At 41.8% G+C, this 21,016-nt stretch overlaps 2 protein-coding genes across 2 annotated transcripts; one reads left to right on the top strand and one right to left on the bottom strand.

The window, feature by feature from the left end:
* Window positions 1-2,648: 2,648 nt before the first annotated feature.
* Window positions 2,649-4,750, top strand: LOC110902081. The gene is made up of 3 exons (XM_022148821.1): window positions 2,649-2,704; window positions 2,821-4,199; window positions 4,278-4,750. The coding sequence occupies exons 1-3, from the start codon at window positions 2,649-2,651 to the stop codon at window positions 4,748-4,750; spliced, it is 1,908 nt and encodes a 635-aa protein (XP_022004513.1).
* Window positions 4,751-18,150: 13,400 nt separating this feature from the next.
* Window positions 18,151-19,857, bottom strand: LOC110902080. The gene is made up of 2 exons (XM_022148820.1): window positions 19,275-19,857; window positions 18,151-18,764 (listed from the first exon to the last, which is right to left on the bottom strand). The coding sequence occupies exons 1-2, from the start codon at window positions 19,855-19,857 to the stop codon at window positions 18,151-18,153; spliced, it is 1,197 nt and encodes a 398-aa protein (XP_022004512.1).
* Window positions 19,858-21,016: the final 1,159 nt, after the last annotated feature.

Genomic DNA, 21,016 nt, shown 5'->3' with positions numbered 1-21,016 from the left:
GGAACATGCCTATGTGGTGTCACTTGTTTATTCAAGCTCTTACCGGGGCTGCTCGCGCCTGGTTCGACAGCCTTCCTCCGGGAAAGATCAAGTCATGGGTAGATTTCAAGACTCAGTTCTTGAGTTACTTCAGCCAACAACGACGATAACAGCGCGAACAGCTGAAGTGGAAGACATCTGGCGAAGAGACGGCGAGGGTATGGAGGATTTCATCACTCATAACAAAGAATGTTTGGAGATCGGTGGCGTAAGCGAGCAACTCATGCGCTGTCATTTTAAGAAAGCCATTCGCTGTGATAGCCTGATCAGGACTATCACTGGCAAAGACGGAATGCCCAAAGAATGGGATAAACTCATGGAAGCCGCGAAGATAGTCGCGCAAACGGAAGAATCGCTCGCTGGAAACAAGAGTTATTACTCTGAAGATCGATTTGCCAGAGGGAACACGCGCGATCACAACAAGCGCAACAAATACAAAGATAATGATTGGAAGTCCGGAAGATCAAGGGGTCACAATGAAAGGCCACGCTACAGATAAGACGCGCGTGACACAATTGATAGAATCGGTTACCGGAAAGCAGTCAAGGATGATAATCGAGACAAGCACTGGACTCCGCTCATAAAAACACCAAAAGAGGTGTTGATGACGGAGAACCATGATTTCAAGGCTCCCAGGCCTATGACAAACAAGAAGGGGCAAGACCCCAACTTGTACTGTGATTTTCATAAAGACACAGGACACCTGACTGATGATTGCTATAGTCTGCGTCAAGAGATTTAGAAAGCTCTAAAAAGCGGAAAGCTAAGTCACTTGGTGAAAAACGTGCGAAAAGAAACTCGACAGCTTCAACGCCAGGATGAAGGAAGTCACAAGAAAGTCCGGCACCTAGAAACCCATATGGTCAATGGACCAAGATACAGTGCAAAAGAAAAAGGCAAGCGCCCCAATGAGCCTTCCTGGCAGGAGCAACAGGTCATTTTCCCGGTAGTGCGCGGCGGCCCTCGCGCCACTCGACCCGTCGTCATTACCGGTATTATCGGCCACTATGAAACGGAGTATGTCTTCATCGACCCAGGAAGTACAGCTGACATCATCTATGAACAGTGTTTTAACCAGTTTGATGAAGATGACAAAGCGAGACTCGAGCCAGTTGATTATCCATTGTCCGGATTTTGCAACGAAATGGTTTTCCCACTAGGTCAAATCAGTTTCCCTGTCACGCTCTCTGACGGGAAACATTCAAGAACAACGAACGTAAACTTCATGGTAATGCCCGTCAAATCGAGACATGATGTGTTGATTGGGAGAGAAACCCAAGGCGAACTAAATATGGTGACCTCCACTCCCCACTCAGCGATAGGGTTCCCAACCAAGACGGGAGTGGCAATCATCTACGCCAAAAAAGAAGTAATGTCAACAGAAGAGTTACGCCCAACAAAAGCGGTGAAGGTTTCAACAACTGAGCCAGAGAAGTGGGTGTTAAACCGCAAATACCCAGAGCAAACGGTAACAATAGGCCATGCCATTTCGTCAGATATCAGAACACATCTGAAGCAACTGCTGTTCAGGAATATGGATATATTCGCCTGGACCCCGGCAGACATGACCGGGGTCCCGTGCGACATTACCGAGCATTGCTTAAACACCTACCCCTCTGTTGAACCGAAAGTCCAAAGACGGCGCAGCTTAGGGGCAGACAAAACAAAAGCAATGAACGAGCAAGTATGTGAATTGCTCAAAGCTGGAAAATTGCGAGAAGTACGTTATCAAAGTTGGGTCACGAACCCAGTAATGGTGGAAAAGGCGAGCGGAGGATGGCGAATGTACGTTGATTATACGGATCTCAACAAGGCATGCCCTAAAGATTGTTACTCTTTGCCTGAGATCGACAAAAAAATAGACTCCCTCGCGCCATACAGATGGAAGTGCTTCTTAGATTGTTACAACGGGTACCATCAGGTTCAAATGAAGCTCGAAGACGAAGACAAGACAGCTTTCAGAACCGATCTCGGGATCTTCTGTTATACAAAGATACCATTCGGTCTAAAAAATGCTGGTGCCACGTACCAGCGCCTGATGGACAAGACCTTCGCTGGGGATATTGGGAAGCACATTGAAGTTTACATCGATGACCTGGTAATAAAAAGTCCCGAAGAGGACCAAATGTTGAAGGACATCGAGAAAACCTTTAACTCACTGAGAAGCGTGAACATGAAATTGAATCCAGCCAAGTGTTCGTTTGGTATGGAGGAAGGGAAATTCTTGGGCTTCATAGTCACCAATTGCGTATTTAAGGTGAATCCAGAAAAAGTCCAAGCAATAGAGCGCATGCCATCCCCTAAAACAATCAAAGAGATGCAAAGGCTAGCCGGCCGCCTGGCCGCGCTTAACCGCTTCCTGTCAAACCACGCCGCAAAGTCGTACCCTTTCATAACTACTTTGCGCAGCTGTGTAAAGAAGCAGGAATTCAGATGGACGCCTGAAGCAGAAAGCGCTTTTCAGCAAATGAAGGAGTGTTTGATCCAACTCCCAACATTAACCGCGCCGTTCGAAAAAGAGTCGCTCATCTTGTACTTATCATCATCAGACAAGGCAGTGGGTTCAGTGTTGCTTGTGGAAAGAAACGGGGTCTAGACTCCAATCTACTATGTCAGTAGAATGCTCACAGATCCAGAAACAAGATACTCCACGATGGAGAAACTGGTACTAGTGTTGTTACATGCCTCTAGGAGGCTGCGCTGATACTTCACAGGCCACGTTATCACCGTACTGACCAACTTTCACATTGGGACGATATTGCAAAAACCGGAGACATCCAGGCGATTAGCGAAGTGGGCAGACGAGCTGGGGGGCCACAACATTTTGTATAGGCCGCGCCCAGCCATCAAAGGTCAAGTCCTTGCAGACTTCATCAGAGAAGTCACAGCTGAGAAGGTCAAAGATTGTGAAATCGTTGAGGCTCCCATAAAAGATACATCAGATGGGCTATGGTTCCTATACACAGATGGCGCCTCAAACGAGGATGGCTCAGGAGCCGGATTGCGCCTGGTCAGTCCTGAAAAACACGAATTTACATACGCTATCAGGTTGGATTTTAAAAACACCAACAACGAAGCAGAGTACGAGGCATTTCTAGCAGGCTTGCGCCTCGCTATTAAAATGGGAGCCAAGAATTTACAAGCGCACGTTGATTCACTCTTGATCGCCAGTCAAGTCAACGGATTCTACGATGCAAAGTGCGACGTCATGGCCCTGTATCTAGACCAAGCGAAAGAACTGCTTCAGAAATTCAAGAAATACAGGGTGGTACACATAAATCGCTATGAAAATAAACAAGCAGACGCTTTAAGCAAACTCGCGTCAACCTTCTTTCAGCATCTTGCAAAGGAGGTCAGAATTGAGGTGCTCAAAAATCCATCAGTCCTGCTGCGACAAGTGAACGTCATCGAAATGGGGCAACCATCCTGGATGACCCCTATAATCCGCTATCTGCAGGAAGGGATACTCCCAGAGAACAAAGCAGAGGCAAGGAAAATCCAGCACAAAGCCCTGCACTACGAAATGAATGATGGTATTCTGTATCGGAGATCCTTCTTAGGACCCTTGTTGCGTTGCGTGGATCCCCAAGACGCAAATTACCTAATTCGAGAGATCCATGAAGGGATCTGTGGTATACATGCGGGGCCACGCATGGTTGTTGCAAAAATCATGAGCGCTGGATATTATTGGCCAGGGATGCATGTCGACGCCCTGAAGGAGCTGCGCAAATGCGACTCCTGTCAGCGGCACTCCCCAAAGACCCTGCGCCCCAAAAATGATCTTATCCCAGTGTCCACTGCTTGGCCTTTCCAACAGTGGGGGATCGATATGGTGGGACCCTTCCCAGATGCCCCGGGAGCCGTAAAGTTCATAATCGTGGCTGTCGATTATTTCACCAAGTGGGTGGAAGCCAAAGCCCTCGCATCAACCACTGCCATGATGGTGCGCAAGTTTATCTGGGAGCACATCATCTGCAGATTTGGTCTTCTACTCAAGATCGTCACAGATAACGGCAACAATTTTGCCTCGGAGGATCTTAAAAAATGGATGAAGGAAATGAAGATAGAACATGCCTTCTCATCCGTTGCGCACCCTCAGGGCAACGGTCAAGTGGAAAGCGTAAACAAAAGCATCGTGGAGGGGATAACATCCCGACTGGGTACAAAGCGCAGAGGCTGGGTAGATGAGCTCCCAAGCATCCTATGGGCTCATCGAACCATGCCGAAAACAAGCACAGGCGAAACTCCTTTCAGCCTAGTATACGGTTCAGAGGCAGTTATCCCAGCAGAAGTCGGTCTCCCCTCGCCGCGCTTGACAGCAGTCAACACGGTCGATAATGAAGCAGAGCGCCGCCTCGACCTAGACCTCTTGGAAGAGAGGCGTGAGATTGCACGTATTAAGGAGGCGAAATACAAGACACAACTGGAAAGGTACTACAATGCGAGAGTCCGCATTTGTACTTTCACTCCAGGAGAATACGTTTTCCGTGATAATGAAGCTTCAAACGCCGAACGCCCTGGAAAGCTAACACCCAAATGGGAAGGCCCGTACCTGGTCCATGAAGTGCTAGGAAAGGGGCCTACAAATTGCGAACGTTGGATGGCCACATCATCCCGCGCACGTGGAACGCGCAACAACTGCGCAGATGTTATATGTAACTACCCTGAAGCCATGTGCCATTTCTCTCATAGTGGCCACGCGTCTACTTAATCTCTATGTCAGCTAAACGCCTTATGTAATTTATCAGTGATGTATGATTGGCCTAAGCGCCCGTTTCCAAGCTAATGAAATCATAGAATATGTTTTCCTATTGCGATACGAGTTCATGAGTTACAAATGCATGTTAAAACTTTTGATTAGCTCGAAAACACTCCAGTGAATTACCAGCCCTTGAGCTACACTTACATTTATTCGCGCTAACTTAACCAAAGTTTCAAACAACAGTGCAATAATTGTAACAAGAGACAATAAAAGTAAACATAACATCATATTCAGAAAGCGCAATGCGCAAAGGTTACATAAACCTAACATCCATTAAATTTAGTTAAAGCGCGACCGCGCAACCCTATACATTCAAAAAGCTAAACAAAACAAGGCACAAAGCCTTCAATCCCTACTCAGGTCGATCACCATTCCCGCCATCATCATCGCCTTCATCATTACCTGCCAACTCCTCATCAGATAATTCAACCGTTTGAGGTGGGTCAAGCATGGTCTTCAATCGATAACACCAGTCATCATGCTTCAGCGCTTCAGTAACCAAGTCCATCGCTGGCAGAGACAAGTTATCATAACCATCTTCAGCGCGAGCCAGTTGAGCCTCTGCTTGATCAGTCACCGACCAGTGACTAGTGTCAAATTCCTGACCAAACATCTCTGAAGCATGGTGCGCACATTCCAAGTAACCACCCCGGTGACCAGCGGCGCGCGAAGCATCTATTAAAGCCGCAACGGCTGTATCCAGCTCCCCAGCATTCAAGACAGAGTTGGCCATCTACAATAAACAAAACACATAAGACAACGAGTCTTAACAAATTAAACCAAAGTCAAGAGAAATCTTACTAAAGCGATCCCTCGGCTGCGCATCCATTCAGCCTCAGCGACCAGAGTGTCCACAATACCTTGGGCCTCAGAATAATTATTCTGCGCCACATTAAGAGCAGTGGTACTAATGGCTCGCGCCTCCTCGGCCTTTTGCTTCGCTTCCTCGGCAGTGGCAGCTTTTGACTTTTCAGCTTCGAGATCAATCTCTAAGGACTCGCTCCTTTCAATCTGCTCGCGAAGGCGACGCTTCAACTCAGCGATTTCAACGTCCTTAGCAGATAAATCCCTATCCTTGCTCGAAAGTTGCGCCTTAAACTCAGCCTATCGAAAGCAAGACTTAGAATATTTTCTACAAAATGCATAAGCAAGAAAAGACAATAACATACCTCGGATTGTTCCTTCACAACTTGCGCATCCTCCGCCTTCTTCTTCAAATCCGCAACTTGACCTTCAAGTTCGGTGATTTTAGAGCGAGCCGCATACATACGCTCATTGTCCTTGGCACAGATAGCCTTCCATTCAGCATGTTCCTTTAAGAGGAGTTCCTCAGCGGCACGGAGTTTGTTTTTAAGGCCTTCACGGTCCCATTCTTCAGACTTTTTATCTGTTTCAAGCTTCGCTCTCTCCTCATCAAAGGCGGCCTTCAACCTCTCAAAAGCTTTCACCTGCTTCAGCAACCGCTTGCGATACTTCTCCCATTCATCCCTCTCCCTAACCAAAGTTCGCCATTCGCGAACAATCTGATGGTTAGCAGCGCGAGTGTTGGCTTCACCAACAACATATGCATGATAAAGCGCGCTGTGGGTTCGCTCCCTTTGACGGTTCACCTCACCAGGAGGGATGGAGTTAAGAAGCCAATCGCGGCAAGGAGCGAATTCCAGGAAAGTGTCCTTCTGTTTTAGACTCCAGGGAGGTTGATGAAGCGCTTCACCTCGGCTTTCTTCAGTATATGACTTATAATAAACGTCTCCCATGGTGTCCATCGGACCTATAGGAGAGTGAAGCGCCTCACCCCGGCTCCCAGCACCAGCTTGACCAGCAGCAAAGCCAGCGCTACCTCCAGCAGTAGCAGTAGTCTGTTCCGTGGTCGCCGGACCAGTTTGAGCATGGGCGGTAGTCGGCGAAGGCTCAACTGGGTTCTCCACCCCCAAGTTTTTCCCCTTGTCAGCAATGGGCTGCTCATGCCCAGTATCAGTTGTAATAGGGGCAGTAACCTCGAGCTCCTTAGGGCCAGTAGGAGGCTTGTCAACAACTCTCTCTCTCGCAACCTCTTTTTCCCGAACAGGCTTCTCAGGCCCCTTTTGTTTCTCCTTGTCAGCAGATTGTGAAGCAGGGAACGGTTTGATAGTGACCTTAGTAGCCCTGGGCTTTTTCTGCGCCGGCTCTAAGGGCTCTGTGATGGTGATCCCCTTCTCGGGTTTCTTCTTTTCAGCTTCTGCAAAGATGGAGTATTAGAGAAGAGAATATTACAAGTACATGGAAACAACATACTAACCAGGAAAGAATTTGTAAAGGGAGCGCAAGTTGCTTTTCTTCCCAATCAAAGGGGCATCGCCAGGTTTTGGCAACACAGTTGCCCCGAGCATAGCCTCCCGATTTCTTTTTCTTATCAACTGCACCGCAAGCTCTTCCTGCACTTCTTCTTCATCATCCCCCTCTTGCGCAACAGAGGACGGGGTGGTCCAAGTATCCGGGTTACGGGAGCCCGCGCTCCCTGAACTTTTGGAGCCTCCTGCTCCAGTTCTCTTCTCTCCTATACGCGATAAACCCTCGAGTGAATCACTGATATAACATAGTCTTCCAGGTTACTTTGACGAAGGCGGAAAGTACCTTTGTCAGTAGCAGTAGCGGTTGCGCAACTACTCCCATCTCCCTTTCTGATTACCTCAGGATCTAGCGTGATAACCTTCTTCTTTTTCCCAGGCTTCTTCTTCTTCTCTTCAGGGTCTATCCCCAAATCGCGCAGCACACCTGCAAAGATTTGAGACCATGGACTTAACTCTCCACTTGATGATCCCACGGACTCCTCGCTGGAAAGATAGACAACCTCTTTCCCAGCAGAAGTCACGGAGCGCAAGGGTCGAGGGTTAGGTATATGCACACCTTCAGTTGCAGTGGGGGGCTCAGCGAAGGCATCAGCAACTGGGTACATGAAATTGCTCCTTATCTGCTCATACCAATACTCCTCACCATCCCGGAGTGGGCGCACGCCCATAGACCCTCAAAACGTAGCGAAAGCGGCTTGATACAAGTGCGCCTCTACACATCAAATCGTATGAATAAAACATAGTTATGAAGCATGGAACCAGGGAAATTAAGGAAGATACTGACCTTGATCATTGATCTTCAAGATAGGAACCTCCTCGCTATCAGGCGACCATCGGTCACTCATGCGCGCAACAACGAGGACATTTTCTCCAAATACCCGGTTAGGGGTTGGAGTAAGCTGCTGATACCACCGTTCATGTTTAGGAATGGGAAGATCTTCTTTCAATACAGGTTCAGTCCAGGCCCGGAAAGGCATGGCGATTGGGAGCAACTCCTCGCGAATGAAGAAAAATTTAGGTTTCCAATCATGGAAACTTTTCGGTGGGTTCAGCAAGATCTTCCTCGCAGCTCCATAGCTGGCAAAAGAAAAGAAGCCCATAGTTCGGATGAGCTGATAAAATGCTCGGAACTTCTCAATGGTAGGCTCGATACCGTGGGCTCGACATAAGAACTTGAAATGTCGAACCCTAACCATCCCAGGAGGGCTCATCTGAGAAATATGGAAGTTGTAAAAATGCAGAATACTTCCCATAAAGTTCGTCGCCGGCAGCCGGAAATTCCCCTGGAGAAAAAAATCTTCAAACAAAGTAATATAGCCCGGCGGTGCATCGGCGGCAGTTTGATTCTGGCCCGAATATCTTGCATCCCATTCCGGTGGAAACCGGAAACTCCGAACGATCTGTTCAACTAAACCTAAATCCCACCGGAGAACCGCGACAGGCCCCTCCTCTCCGGGATTATCTTCAGTATGTTCTTCAGCCATTGTTGTTCCTGAAGATATGAAAAACTTGCAGATCTGCTACAAGAATTCGAAGATATGAAGAACTTGAAGATTTGCTACAAGAGTTTGAAGATGTGAAGAAGAGATGAAGATGATTAGAGAGAAACGAGTAGAAAGAGCATAAGATGAGTTCGTTCCTCTCACCTCTATCGAATATATATACCCATCGCATTTAATGCGATGGATAACCGTGCCGCATCCGTCGTTCAGCTGACCAACGAGAGGATGCCACGTAATGCGTAAAAGCAGGGATGACGGTTACCACGCGCGCGTGGGCCTCACTCTCCTGACAAAAAGTGGAACCGTCACAGACGACATGATGACATCCGTGCCAGGAGTCAACTCAAGCGTCACAATCAGAGACTTATCTCACCAAACCGTCAGAATTCAAATTTCAAGGAATTTCCCGCCCAAATTCCACAACACTTACCAAAGAAGTTACATATGGGCGCGCAATTTACCTTGTCTACAAGATACCCGCGCGTCCTTATTGGGCAACAATCAGCTAACAGATATATAGTCGTGCCGTAATAATCGTCAACTCCTATACGCGCGCGTCAACAGGCCAAAACAAGCAAGCTCTATAAATTTCTTTTTCTAAGTCCAGAGCTCCAACCACTTGCCCTGCGCATGGTGCAGCACTGGACTGGGGTGACTTGAAGGGGTATGGCCCCAAAAAGCTGCGCAAACCTTCATCAAGGCTACGCAAGGGCCATACTCCTTATTCACCATTTTCTCTTGCTAAGACAACCTCGCGCGATTACCGCCACATCCCACGAAGAGACGCGAGGGCCAATCAGAAGAGAACTACAATTACGATACTTAGCAATCCGATAAGAACCTTCATTACCTATAAACCCGCGCAACTCACAGAAAGGTTGCAGCGCGAGACCAGGGTAGGAAGGTACAAAAGGTACAAGTGGCAGAGAAAAGGAGCCAATGAACATCCAGCAGGCTCTATTCAATCGTGCGCCATCGTCTGACGTACGGAAAACGAGAAGTACTTAAGGACGCCTACGTGGCACCAATCAGAGGACGGAGACATCTGTCCCACGATCTCCACTTGTCTGCTGATGGCAGAAGGACAACGAGGCCGACAACAATGACACGTGGCTCCAATCAGGGCACGCCAGCGCAGGAGAACTTCTAGAAGCCACTAACGGTCGACACCCGTGAGACAAAGAGCATATCCACTATGTTGTCGATTACCGGCCCAAGGCCCATCAGCCCATATCCTCTTGCACCTCTCCGGCTATAAATAGGCACCTCACTCCACAGGTTAAACATTCCATTCCCTCTACTCTCACTCTTAATACTTAATTATCCTCACAAAGCAGTCGCTTATTCTCACGCCGGAGCCCGGTTAAGAGGGAAACCCCCATATTCCCCTCTTACCGAGTAACGGTGTTCTGTTTTGCAGGATTAAAGGTTCAAGAAGAAGCTCAGATAAGTCATTAGAAGATTAACCATCATGATAGAAACATAAACCAAACTGATTATCCTCATAATTAGTCCAGTGTTTCTTCAGATATGTTTTAGTCATTAGCTTTCACGAGCCTCCATTTGACATGTATAGCGCTATATGAGTAACGCACCGCCCCCTTGAACTTGGGTCATGTTGAATTAATTAAACTTTCTTGCGTAAACAGAGGTTGGCTAGAAATATTGCATGCCACGTTAGGTTGATCTCGTATAAACTACGTAGCCATGTGGATTCATTTTAAACTTTTATACTTATACTTATACTTATGCTTAAACTTGTATACTCGCCTTTGCTTTTGCATTGAACTTTATTTTAAACATGTTACAGGTTGAGGATGATGATGCTATGAAATGAAGTAGCGTTGATGCCTAGATACACATATAGACGTTTAGGTTTAATCGTTGTATCAATTTTGATTATGTTGTATTGTATTTCCTTTGAACTTGACGTTATTTGATTTCTTTGTAATGTTGACAAACGAATTATGAAATGAAATTGGTTTATTAAATATCGTCACAAATAGCGTTATGATGTCTCTAGCAATCTTCACACTTCGTATCATCCCGATGTTTCTGCCATTGGTTGGGGTGTGACAGATTGGTATCAGAGCCATAACTATAGGGAATTAGGAAAAGTAGGAATGCTTTTACCTAGTCTATAGTTTTAGAGCCTTATTCGTATGTTTTTCTTGAACTACTACATGATACTTTATTTGTTTTTTATTTATGCTCTTTTAAACATGTATATCACTCGTGGGTAATATTCGACATGTTATTCTTATGCATTAATGCTTGTCTTATTATGTGTTAATACTTGTTTCGTTTTTCGATCCTTTACGTACTATTCTTGACCTATTTCTCTATGTGTTAATACTTGATTTATCATTTCATTATTTATGTACCATTCTTGATATGCCCTCTTACGTGTTTATACTTGTTTGCGTATTCCTTTGACATACACTTCCCTCATGCATTTTACTCGATATTTCTAAATCCGAAAACACTCATAATACACAAACGAGACGACTTCACCAAAATAGGCGTGAAACCCACAATTTGGTGAATGACTCTCAAGCCTTTTAGTGGACCCTTGTCAAAGTGTTGAAATCAAATTTTGACCCGACGAGTACCAACCACACTTAGGATACTAAATCGCCAAGCTAGGGGTGAGACCCGCACCTTGTCGACTAGTTCCACTCCTTGATTTTCATAAATACCGCCAAGTCTCGAAATTTCAATTGATTTGGGACATGTAGTAACCGGAAGGGTAAATACCGTTAACCGACTTGTCGGCGAGAGTATTTCACCTATTAGGCCAAAGCATGCTCCTCAAATTCGAAAGACTTTTCGACCACTTTGGTTAGTCAAAGTTCCATTTTGGAACCATCCTAAATTTTAAGCAAACATGTGTTCTACTATTTATCTTATACGATGCCATTCCTTTTGAATTTAAATCTACTTCCGATTTTTCTCTTTTCACACACACAACATATTGGATTTTTTTTCCATACATTTATACATATGCTTGACTTCATGTAATTTAAATTCATATTCCTTGTAACGACAAGTGGAGACATATCATCGAGATAGGAGTGACTTCCTTGCCTTGACGATTAACTCCACTCCCCTTTTCTTAAAACGACCTCACCAACGAGTTAGGGGTGATTCCCTTACCTAGGTGATCGTTACCAAAACGTCCATTCAAAATATCTTATTATGCAAACTCGATCATATTTTATACCTAAATTGTTTATCATTAACCAAATCCCTACTTATGCGATTTTCAAAATTTATTATTTTATCAAACTTATTCTTTATTCCATTATACATTTCACATAGATCATATACACGAGATACTTAATCATGTCTTAAACGTTTAGTACACGAATTCCCGAACCTTACAAAATGCTACCTATCAATTTAATCGGTCTAGTGAATCTCTTGCCCATGAACTTCACATCCGATTTATTAACTAAAACACGTTCACATTATATCATCATACTAGAGACTTCCACTCTTAATCGAAATCAAACTAACCTTTCTCAGTTACTTATAAGATCTCGTAGATGTTATATGATCGTTTTACCAAATACTCTTTTCAACATCAACAAATCATTTGTTAAAACTTTTAACAATCACTAAGTCCTTTTGCTAAATTCTTTTCTAAGGATCCTCGTTTTCACAAGAACCTCCTAAATTCATAATTTCTTGTTTGATGAAACGAACTTACTTTTTTTATAGAAAACCTTTTTCCTACACCAATTTACAAAACACGTGGGCAAGATGACTTCGTGGGAACCGACCATCCTCGAATTACATAAACTTTTTTAAACAAAAGTAGCATTCCATTCATTACCAAATACATTATGCATAACCAATGAGTATGTTATGTTCCCTTACATATGCAAACTATATTCTACCTTTCAAACCAAGCTCAACCTAATTTTGATTCGATAAACTCAACTTTTCATTTAAACAACTATACATGCATATCAGCATACACGTTTTAGTTGTTGCATTGCGACCATTTCAGTTATATCATTCGTATTTACATACTCAACCTTTTGAGTACTTTTACATGCTTAAGTTTGTCATGTTTTCAATTAATACGATATACGCAATCATTAGTATTCATACTCACACTCATATTTATAACAATGCATTTTATGCTCATACTTATAATCGTATTCATATTCATACTCATACGATTTATGCTTTTACTTATAGTCATACGTTTAATGCTTATACGTATACTCACATTACTCATACGATTTATGTTTATACTCATACTTACGTGCATATTCATACGTAAACTTATAGTTATGCTCATACTTTCGTTCATACTCATAATTCATGCATTCGCACCCGTACGCGATCGTAATCCAGGGGATTCGCTTGCGTGGGTCCCATACATACTTAAGCATGGACTTGCTTATATAATATATTCTTATACGCATACGTTCTTATTTTTAAATTATGTATACCCTGATTCATGCACAACTAGTACAAGCTATGCGGATCATGCGACAATCAAAATAATCGCGGGTGCACACGGGATTATGGTGATAGGCGTATGAAAACCATAGAGTGTGCTACTATGTATGGTAAGACACGGAACGTAACATGACACCGAATACGAAATGGACGTAACATGGTCAAAACATGGTGGATACGCCGTTGGTACTTCCTATATATAAGTGTTTTCATCATGTTACCAAACTTTCGTAAGACGTGCCATGAGAAATTCAGTGTTTTGCAGACCTTTTAGACCTAATTCAAACTTTAAACAACTCACAAACGCATTATATCCGATTATCCACGACGAGACTTCATCTTTAACACGCTATATTCGTCTATCCAATGCTTATGCCTTAAAACCATTATAGCCAAACAAATCCTTTTGCAAACTTATCTTGACATTTTCAAAACTTCATACTTTGCACGTTTCAAAATTTTCGAGTCTTAAATTTTATATAATCACCTTTTCGCCAAAACTCTTTCAACTCTTCCTCTTGAATAAATTTCGGGACGAAATTTCCTAAAGGAAGGGAGACTGTAACGCCATGCGCTTTCATACTTTCCACATTGAGAAACCTTTGCTTGAAATTCTAATTTTGGAAATCTTATATTCTTGTAATCGTCTTCTCATTTCAAGCCATTGTAAATCCGAGACTTTGCTCGTAATGAAATGAATCTTTTATATGGAATACTATTTTTATACATGCTTATACGTGTTACAATACTCGGTTTATACGTTACCAATCTCGAATACATACGCGTGACCGATACCCGACATACTGGTACTCATAACTTCTGCGTGCTTGTTAACTATTAAATACATGGTTAAATTCTGATAATAAAACAACAACAACAATAATAATAATAATAATAATAATAATAATAATAATAATAATAATAATAATAATAATAATAATAATAATAATAATAATAATAATAATAATAATAATAATAATCCTAGTAATATAATAATAATTCTAATAATACTAATTCTAATAATAATATAGTAATAATAATAATAATAATAATAATAATAATAATAATAATAATAATAATAATAAAATAGTACATGTTACATGTGAACGTTGGATGTCTAAAAAAAATTAAAAAAAAATATTAAGGGGCTGATTATAGTCATTCGATCACAGCCCTCATGGCTGTTGAAGTTGTCCCTTTTGTTATTCAAACACCTACCATATTACATTTAAATAATAGGTTATGTGTTCATTATTATATGTATGATACCTAAATGGCTAAATCAATTAATTGTCACTTAAACATAAAAAAAGGGTGAACATGGCTGTCAAAGCCCATGCGAACGGACAGCTATGGGCTGCCTTTATGTAGCTTTTTTTTGTTTAATAAACCTCCCGAACTCATGAGATTTCAATAGTTAGTCATATATTAACATGATATAATATGTACTATAATATAATCTAATAAGTCACACAAAAGAGAGTGGTTATTGGTTGCAAACAGCCCACTCCGGTCGCTAATGTCAAAGACAGCAACAATTGTCTTTTTTATTTATTTAACTCTCAACTAATTGCATTTAAAGCCAACCAACTTTAACCCTAATCCATCCCCTATAAATACCACTCTAATCCCGGCCACTTTTCCACTTTTGCAACACTCTAATCACTCCCAAATCATCCAAAAACGCAGTTGATTGTAGACATTCGGACAGAATTATACCTCTTCACTAAAGTGAGCATAACTCACTCAATACTTGTCCGATTTAGTCCATTCTTTTTCTTATGTGCTTGGATTGACCTTATCTTCTATTCCATGGGTTTTTCACAATAAATAAGTCCCTGGCACTCCGGCAAAAAGGCTCCAAAGTTCACTGTTCTTTTCTGTTTTCAATCAAACTTTACTTAACTTGTTCAAACTTAAGTCAAACTCATCTGAAACCTATGTTCTTATGCTTATAACCACTTCTATGGTTAGTTAGGGTTAAAAACAAGGTTGAGACATTCAAAATCAGAGGTTAAACCTCATATGCATTCTGTTCTGTTTAGGGTGTTTAACCCACAAGTAATGTTTAAGTCCAAGACTTAATGTAGGTGTGATTATGGACTAACTTGGGTTGTCAAACATAGAATCCCCTCATTACTTGATGATTTCTCATAGTGTAGTTTTTTATTATTCTTATATTAATAGTAGTTCATGACCCTCCTTGTATGTTTTTACATCAAGTGTAGTGGTGAACCATAAGAGGTACCTAAATGGAAGCTTGATCTTCCTACCTCCTACATGATTTCCATGATACTTAGAGGTACCTAAATGAAGATCTTAATCTTCTACCTCATGCTTGAAATATTGGACATAATAATATGTATATAATATATGTAATATATAAACACATAATCCAAATAATTGAATCTAAGATGATGAACTAGTATTCATATGTCATAGTACTAGATTATATTATCCTATGGTATGATAACTTATCACGATTCTAATGGAACCTTGTTCCATGAAAACATATCAACTCCTTGGAGTTTCATAGTGTCAAGAACAAGTATCATATGTACTAGGTGATTATTTTCATATGTTATTTTCATGTTGTTAAAATTCCAAACCTACACATCCCTTAATCTTAAATCCAAACCCGTTCATACCCTGAATCGCATTAACTCGTCAATACTTGGATAATCGGAAGACTTCCAAAACCGTGAGTATACTCGCAACCCCTTTTTATGTTTACCACTTTTTGGGGTGTAACGTGTTACCATATTTAAAACACACTTAAACTTATTCTTTATGCAATGCACAAAACAATCCTTATACATGAATACTATGTTGTGATACTTGATGCTTACGTGGACCATACTTATGTGATATGTTTTAGTCATTAGCTTTCACGAGCCTCCATTTGACATGTATAGCGCTATAGGAGTAACACACCGCCCCCCTTAAACTTGGGTCATGTTGAATTAATTAAACTTTCTTGCGTAAACAGAGGTTGGCTAGAAATATTGCATGCCACGTTAGGCTGATCTCGTATAAACTAAGTTGCCATGTGGATTCGTTTTAAACTTTTATACTTGTACTTATACTTATGCTTAAACTTGTATACTCGCCTTTGCTTTTGCATTGAACTTTATTTTAAACATGTTACAGGTTGAGGATGATGATGCTATGAAATGAAGTAGCGTTGATGCCTAGATACACATATAGACGTTTAGGTTTAATCGTTGTATCTATTTTGATTATGTTGTATTGTATTTCCTTTGAACTTGACGTTATTTGATTTCTTTGTAATGTTGACAAACGAATTATGAAATGAAATTGGTTTATTAAATATTGTCACAAATAGCGTTATGATGTCTCTAGCAATCTTCACACTTCGTCTCATCCCGATGTTTCCGCCATTGGTTGGGGTGTAACACATGGGGTAATGTGAAAAATGGCATGGGGTGTGTAGAATCGCATGTGGAAAATTGAATATCGCATGTGAAAAAATGGCTAGCATGGGGTAATGTGAAAAATGGCATGGGGTGTGTAGAATCGCATGTGGAAAATTGCAATATCAATATCGCATGTGAAAAAATGGTTAGCATGGGGTAATGTGAAAAATGGCATGGGGTGTGTAGATGGAGAAAATCGTATGTGGAAGATTGAATTCGCACAGCTCGTACAGTTTGCATGGAGGTATTAAATCACATGGGAGATGAAGATCTGACGGCTAGGGTTATCGCGTACGTAATGTACAATAAGCCCTATTGTATGTTAACCGGCCTATATATATATATATATATATATATATATATATATATATATATCATGCAACCATTCCGCCTCCTTTTTGGTGTTTCGTCTTGGCCAAGCAACCCCAAACTCGTATCGCCCGGACACCAACCAATCACTACCAACATGTAATTACCAAGATTGTGATCCGAAAACGATGGGGTACACGCAACTATTAAATATACCACAACAATATTTTCACGGGCCACTCGGCTTTGCATCAAATATGAACATCAACATGGGCGGTATGTATGTTTCCCAAAACGAAGCCAAGGCTCGAGATCGAGACGGTGCCGAAGACACAAGCCGAGCGCAAACCCGAGGCCCCTCAACGTGGAAAACGCTCACATAAAAAGAGGCTACCGCTCCTCGCGTGAAAAAGAAGTACCAACCTTAGATAAAGGACGAAGAGTACAAGCTTGCACGGGCTTGGTTCGACATCACGAAGCACCACTACACCACTTTTGATCGCTTCACCCAGGGCCGGCCCAGAGCAAGTGCCGGTTAGACGACTGCTCTGGGCCAAAATCGAAATAGGGCCCAGAGCAAGTGCAGTCTCTCATCTTTCATATTTTTTGCAAATTATCATCATGCCCTTTTGAATAAAAAAAACTAAAAGCCACATGTCACCTCCCTATTGCTTTCTAGACTTTCTAGAAAACTTAGGCTTTCTAGCCACATGTCACTATATATATATAGGTAAAGTGTAAAATACAAATGCCCTTAACGTACATTATGTACGATATAGTGAAATCGCATGTTATAAAATAGCATGTATGAAATCGCATGTGATAATTTTGATGAAATCGCATGTTGGTTTTTTGTAACAATTTCGCATGTGATAATTTTGATGAAATCGCATGTTGGTTTTTTGTAACAATTTCGCATGTGGTAATTTTAATGAAATCTTTTTTTTGGGTAAAGGATTACCCCGATGAAATTTATACCAACCATCAAACAACAAAGCACAAGTGAAGGACAGAAAATCCCCCAGTTCTCAAGTATGACAGGCCATACAAGAGTGAAACAAAAAACAAAAAACCAGCAACTCGCTAAACTAGACAACCAATGCGCCTACAAGCGACAAACAAGACTAGATTAAACTAACAAATCAGCCGCTATCATCATCCGCAACAAGGAGACCACGAGGTAAACTCCAATCTTGCAAAACTCGAGCCACCTGGCTTGAACTCTTGAACTTCTTAGTCATTAACTTCATTCAAATCGTAGTCAAGATAACCTGAATCAGCTGGGCCTTACTTCTTCATTTGTTTGTAAAGAGACGCTTGTTCCTTTCTTCCCAAACAAAGTATGCCGTCGCATTCACCACAAGCTTAGCAATCACATGATCAGCCGTCTTAGATTGCGCGATACCCACCAGGTAATCAAAAATAGCATCCCATTTATTCTGAACCATTCCCATACCAGCTTTATCCCTAACTCCAATCCATATTTGATTCGCATAATTACATTCGAAAAACAAATGGCCATGCGAGTCCGGCCCCAATGTGCATAAAGAGCAACATAAAAGATTGAAATTGGCATTACCCCATTTACTCATAATGTCTTGTGTTTTCAGTTTTCTATGAATAAGGAGCCACACCAGAAATGAGTGCCTTGGAATGGCCTGCGGAAACCACACCATCTTCGTCCATGACACGTCATTCTGACTTTGTCTAATGTCGTCCCAAACTAAAGCAGTGCTAAAATCTGAATCAACACCCAACCTCGATCTCCAAACAAGCTCATCATTCCGATTTGAGACTAGTACCAGATCTCTCAAGCTATTTAGCACCGCAAACTGATTTTCCCAGGCACTCGGCCATCGCCATTCACCCTGTACATACACCTCCGCCAACTTCGTATTCATTCTAAATCCTGCATTTGATATACGTATAGGGGTAATAAACGTACTAATCGGACAAATTTCATCCCATTTATCAAACCATACAAACGTTTTTGTGCCATCTCCCACTTTTGTCCATATATAATCACAAATCAGTGGCCTAAGATCAACAACTTTCGCCAGCTCCATGAAATATTACTCTTAACAAGAATATCCCAAAAACTTCTATCCTGAATGTGATATGAGTGCACCCATTTAACCCATAAGGAATCACGATTTGAAAGCAAACTCCAAATATGAGCAACCATAAGAGCATTATTCATGTCTACCACCCGCCGAATACCCAATCATCCTTCAGTTTTCGGCATACATACCGATTTCCAGTTAACTTTCGCTTTGCCTTTGATATTATTTCCTTGCGACCACAAGAACATCCGCATCCTCTTCTCAAGATCATGAATAATACGTTTAGGTAAAATAAACACCGACGCCCAGTCTGATATGCATAGAGGATAAAACTGATTTTATAAGTTGCAACCGACCTGCAAATGATAAGCACTTGGTCTTCCAATTCGTAATTCTAGCATCCATGTTTTCCACAAGTTTTTTGCAGTCTTTGTAATGAAGCCGAGAAGAAATTAAGGGAACATCAAGATATCTAACCGGTAACACCCCCTCATCAAACGACATAATTGTTAGAATCCGAGCTTTAACCGAATCCGCGACATTACCAAAAAATACAGTACTTTTCGTCATGCTCGGAACTAGGCTAGACATATTCTTAAAAATGTTAAGGGAATCCAAGATGACCTTAGCCGAATTGTTATCCCCTCTAGCAAATAGAAACAAGTCGTCAGCGAAACATAAATTAATAATTCTCTGCTTTTGACATCTGCTATGAAACCTGAAGTCCGATGAGATCGAAACCTGGCGTTGTAGTATCAAGGTAAGCACCTCCATTACCAACGTAAAAAGATATGGGGACATTGGATCACCCTGCCGCAGCCCCCTCTTACCTTTAAAGTATCCATACAAATTACCATTGATTGCCAAAGAGAACGATGTAGAGGATACACAAGCCATAACCCATTTAACCATCAAAGGATGAAACCCAAACCCATTCATCGTACTCTCTAAGAATCCCCACTCAACCGTATCATAAGCCTTCTAAATATCAACTTTAAATGCACATCTAGGAGGCCCTGTGTTTCGATGATAGTTAAGCATTAATTCCTGAGTTAAAAGAATATTATCCGATATTCTTCTACCAGGAACAAATGCCGACTGATTTATGCTAACCACATCACCGAGACCTTCTTTAATCCAGTTAGATAATATCTTATATATTCCGTAATAAAGTGTTACAGCAAGAAATCGGTCTATAGTCCGTAAGAAATCGGTCTATAGTCCGTAATAAAAATTTGGGGTAGTCACCTTAGGTATTAGCGAAATCACAGTGTGATTCAGTTGTTGGAGAAGATGGTCGTTAGTAAAGAAGTCCTTTACAGCACGACAAATATCCAAGCCGACAATATGCCATGATTTCTTGAAGAAAGTGGATGTATAACCATCCGGGCCTGGCGCCTTGTTGCCTGCTATGGAGAACATAGTAGTTTTAATCTCCTCATCAGTAACCTGTTTGATCATGTTAGCCGCTTTTTCAATAGACAACACATTACGAAAAAGCTTCGGAGATGGTTGGATACTAGTGTTTCCTTCCATGCCAAAAAAATTCGTATAGTGATTCACCATAACGTGAGGAACCGATCCACCCTCATGCAAAGTACCAGACGTATCCCGAATAGAAAAAAATCCTGCTTCGGTGATTCTTAGCTTTGACTACATTGTGAAAATACTTTGTATTAGCATCGCCAAGCGCTAGCCAATCAACCTTAGACTTTTGTTGTAAAAACGACGCTTCATCATGGACCGCCTCCTTATAACTCTGCAATAACCGGGCTTGTTGGTTCATTAAATCTTTGTCCAACAGGTTCTTATCCAGCTCCAACTAAAATTGATCCATCAACAACCTAGCCGATTTCACCTTTTCATGCAGATTCTCTTGTTGGTGCATAAGCTTACGTAACGGAGATTTCAATAACCTTAGTTTCTTGGTCACTTGGAACATAGCATAACCACTAACTTCAATATCCCAAACCCGCTTTACTTCCTCTAAAAACCACTTTTATCAGCAATGAAATTGGCAAACTTAAACGGCTTCGGTTTATCCCTTTTAACACTAAGCAATACAAGAACACATGGGGTATGGTCTGATATACGACAC

Source organism: Helianthus annuus, chromosome 9 (assembly GCF_002127325.2).
Source record: "Helianthus annuus cultivar XRQ/B chromosome 9, HanXRQr2.0-SUNRISE, whole genome shotgun sequence".
Lineage (NCBI taxonomy): Eukaryota > Viridiplantae > Streptophyta > Magnoliopsida > Asterales > Asteraceae > Helianthus > Helianthus annuus.
This window is presented reverse-complemented; position numbering and strand designations above follow the sequence as displayed.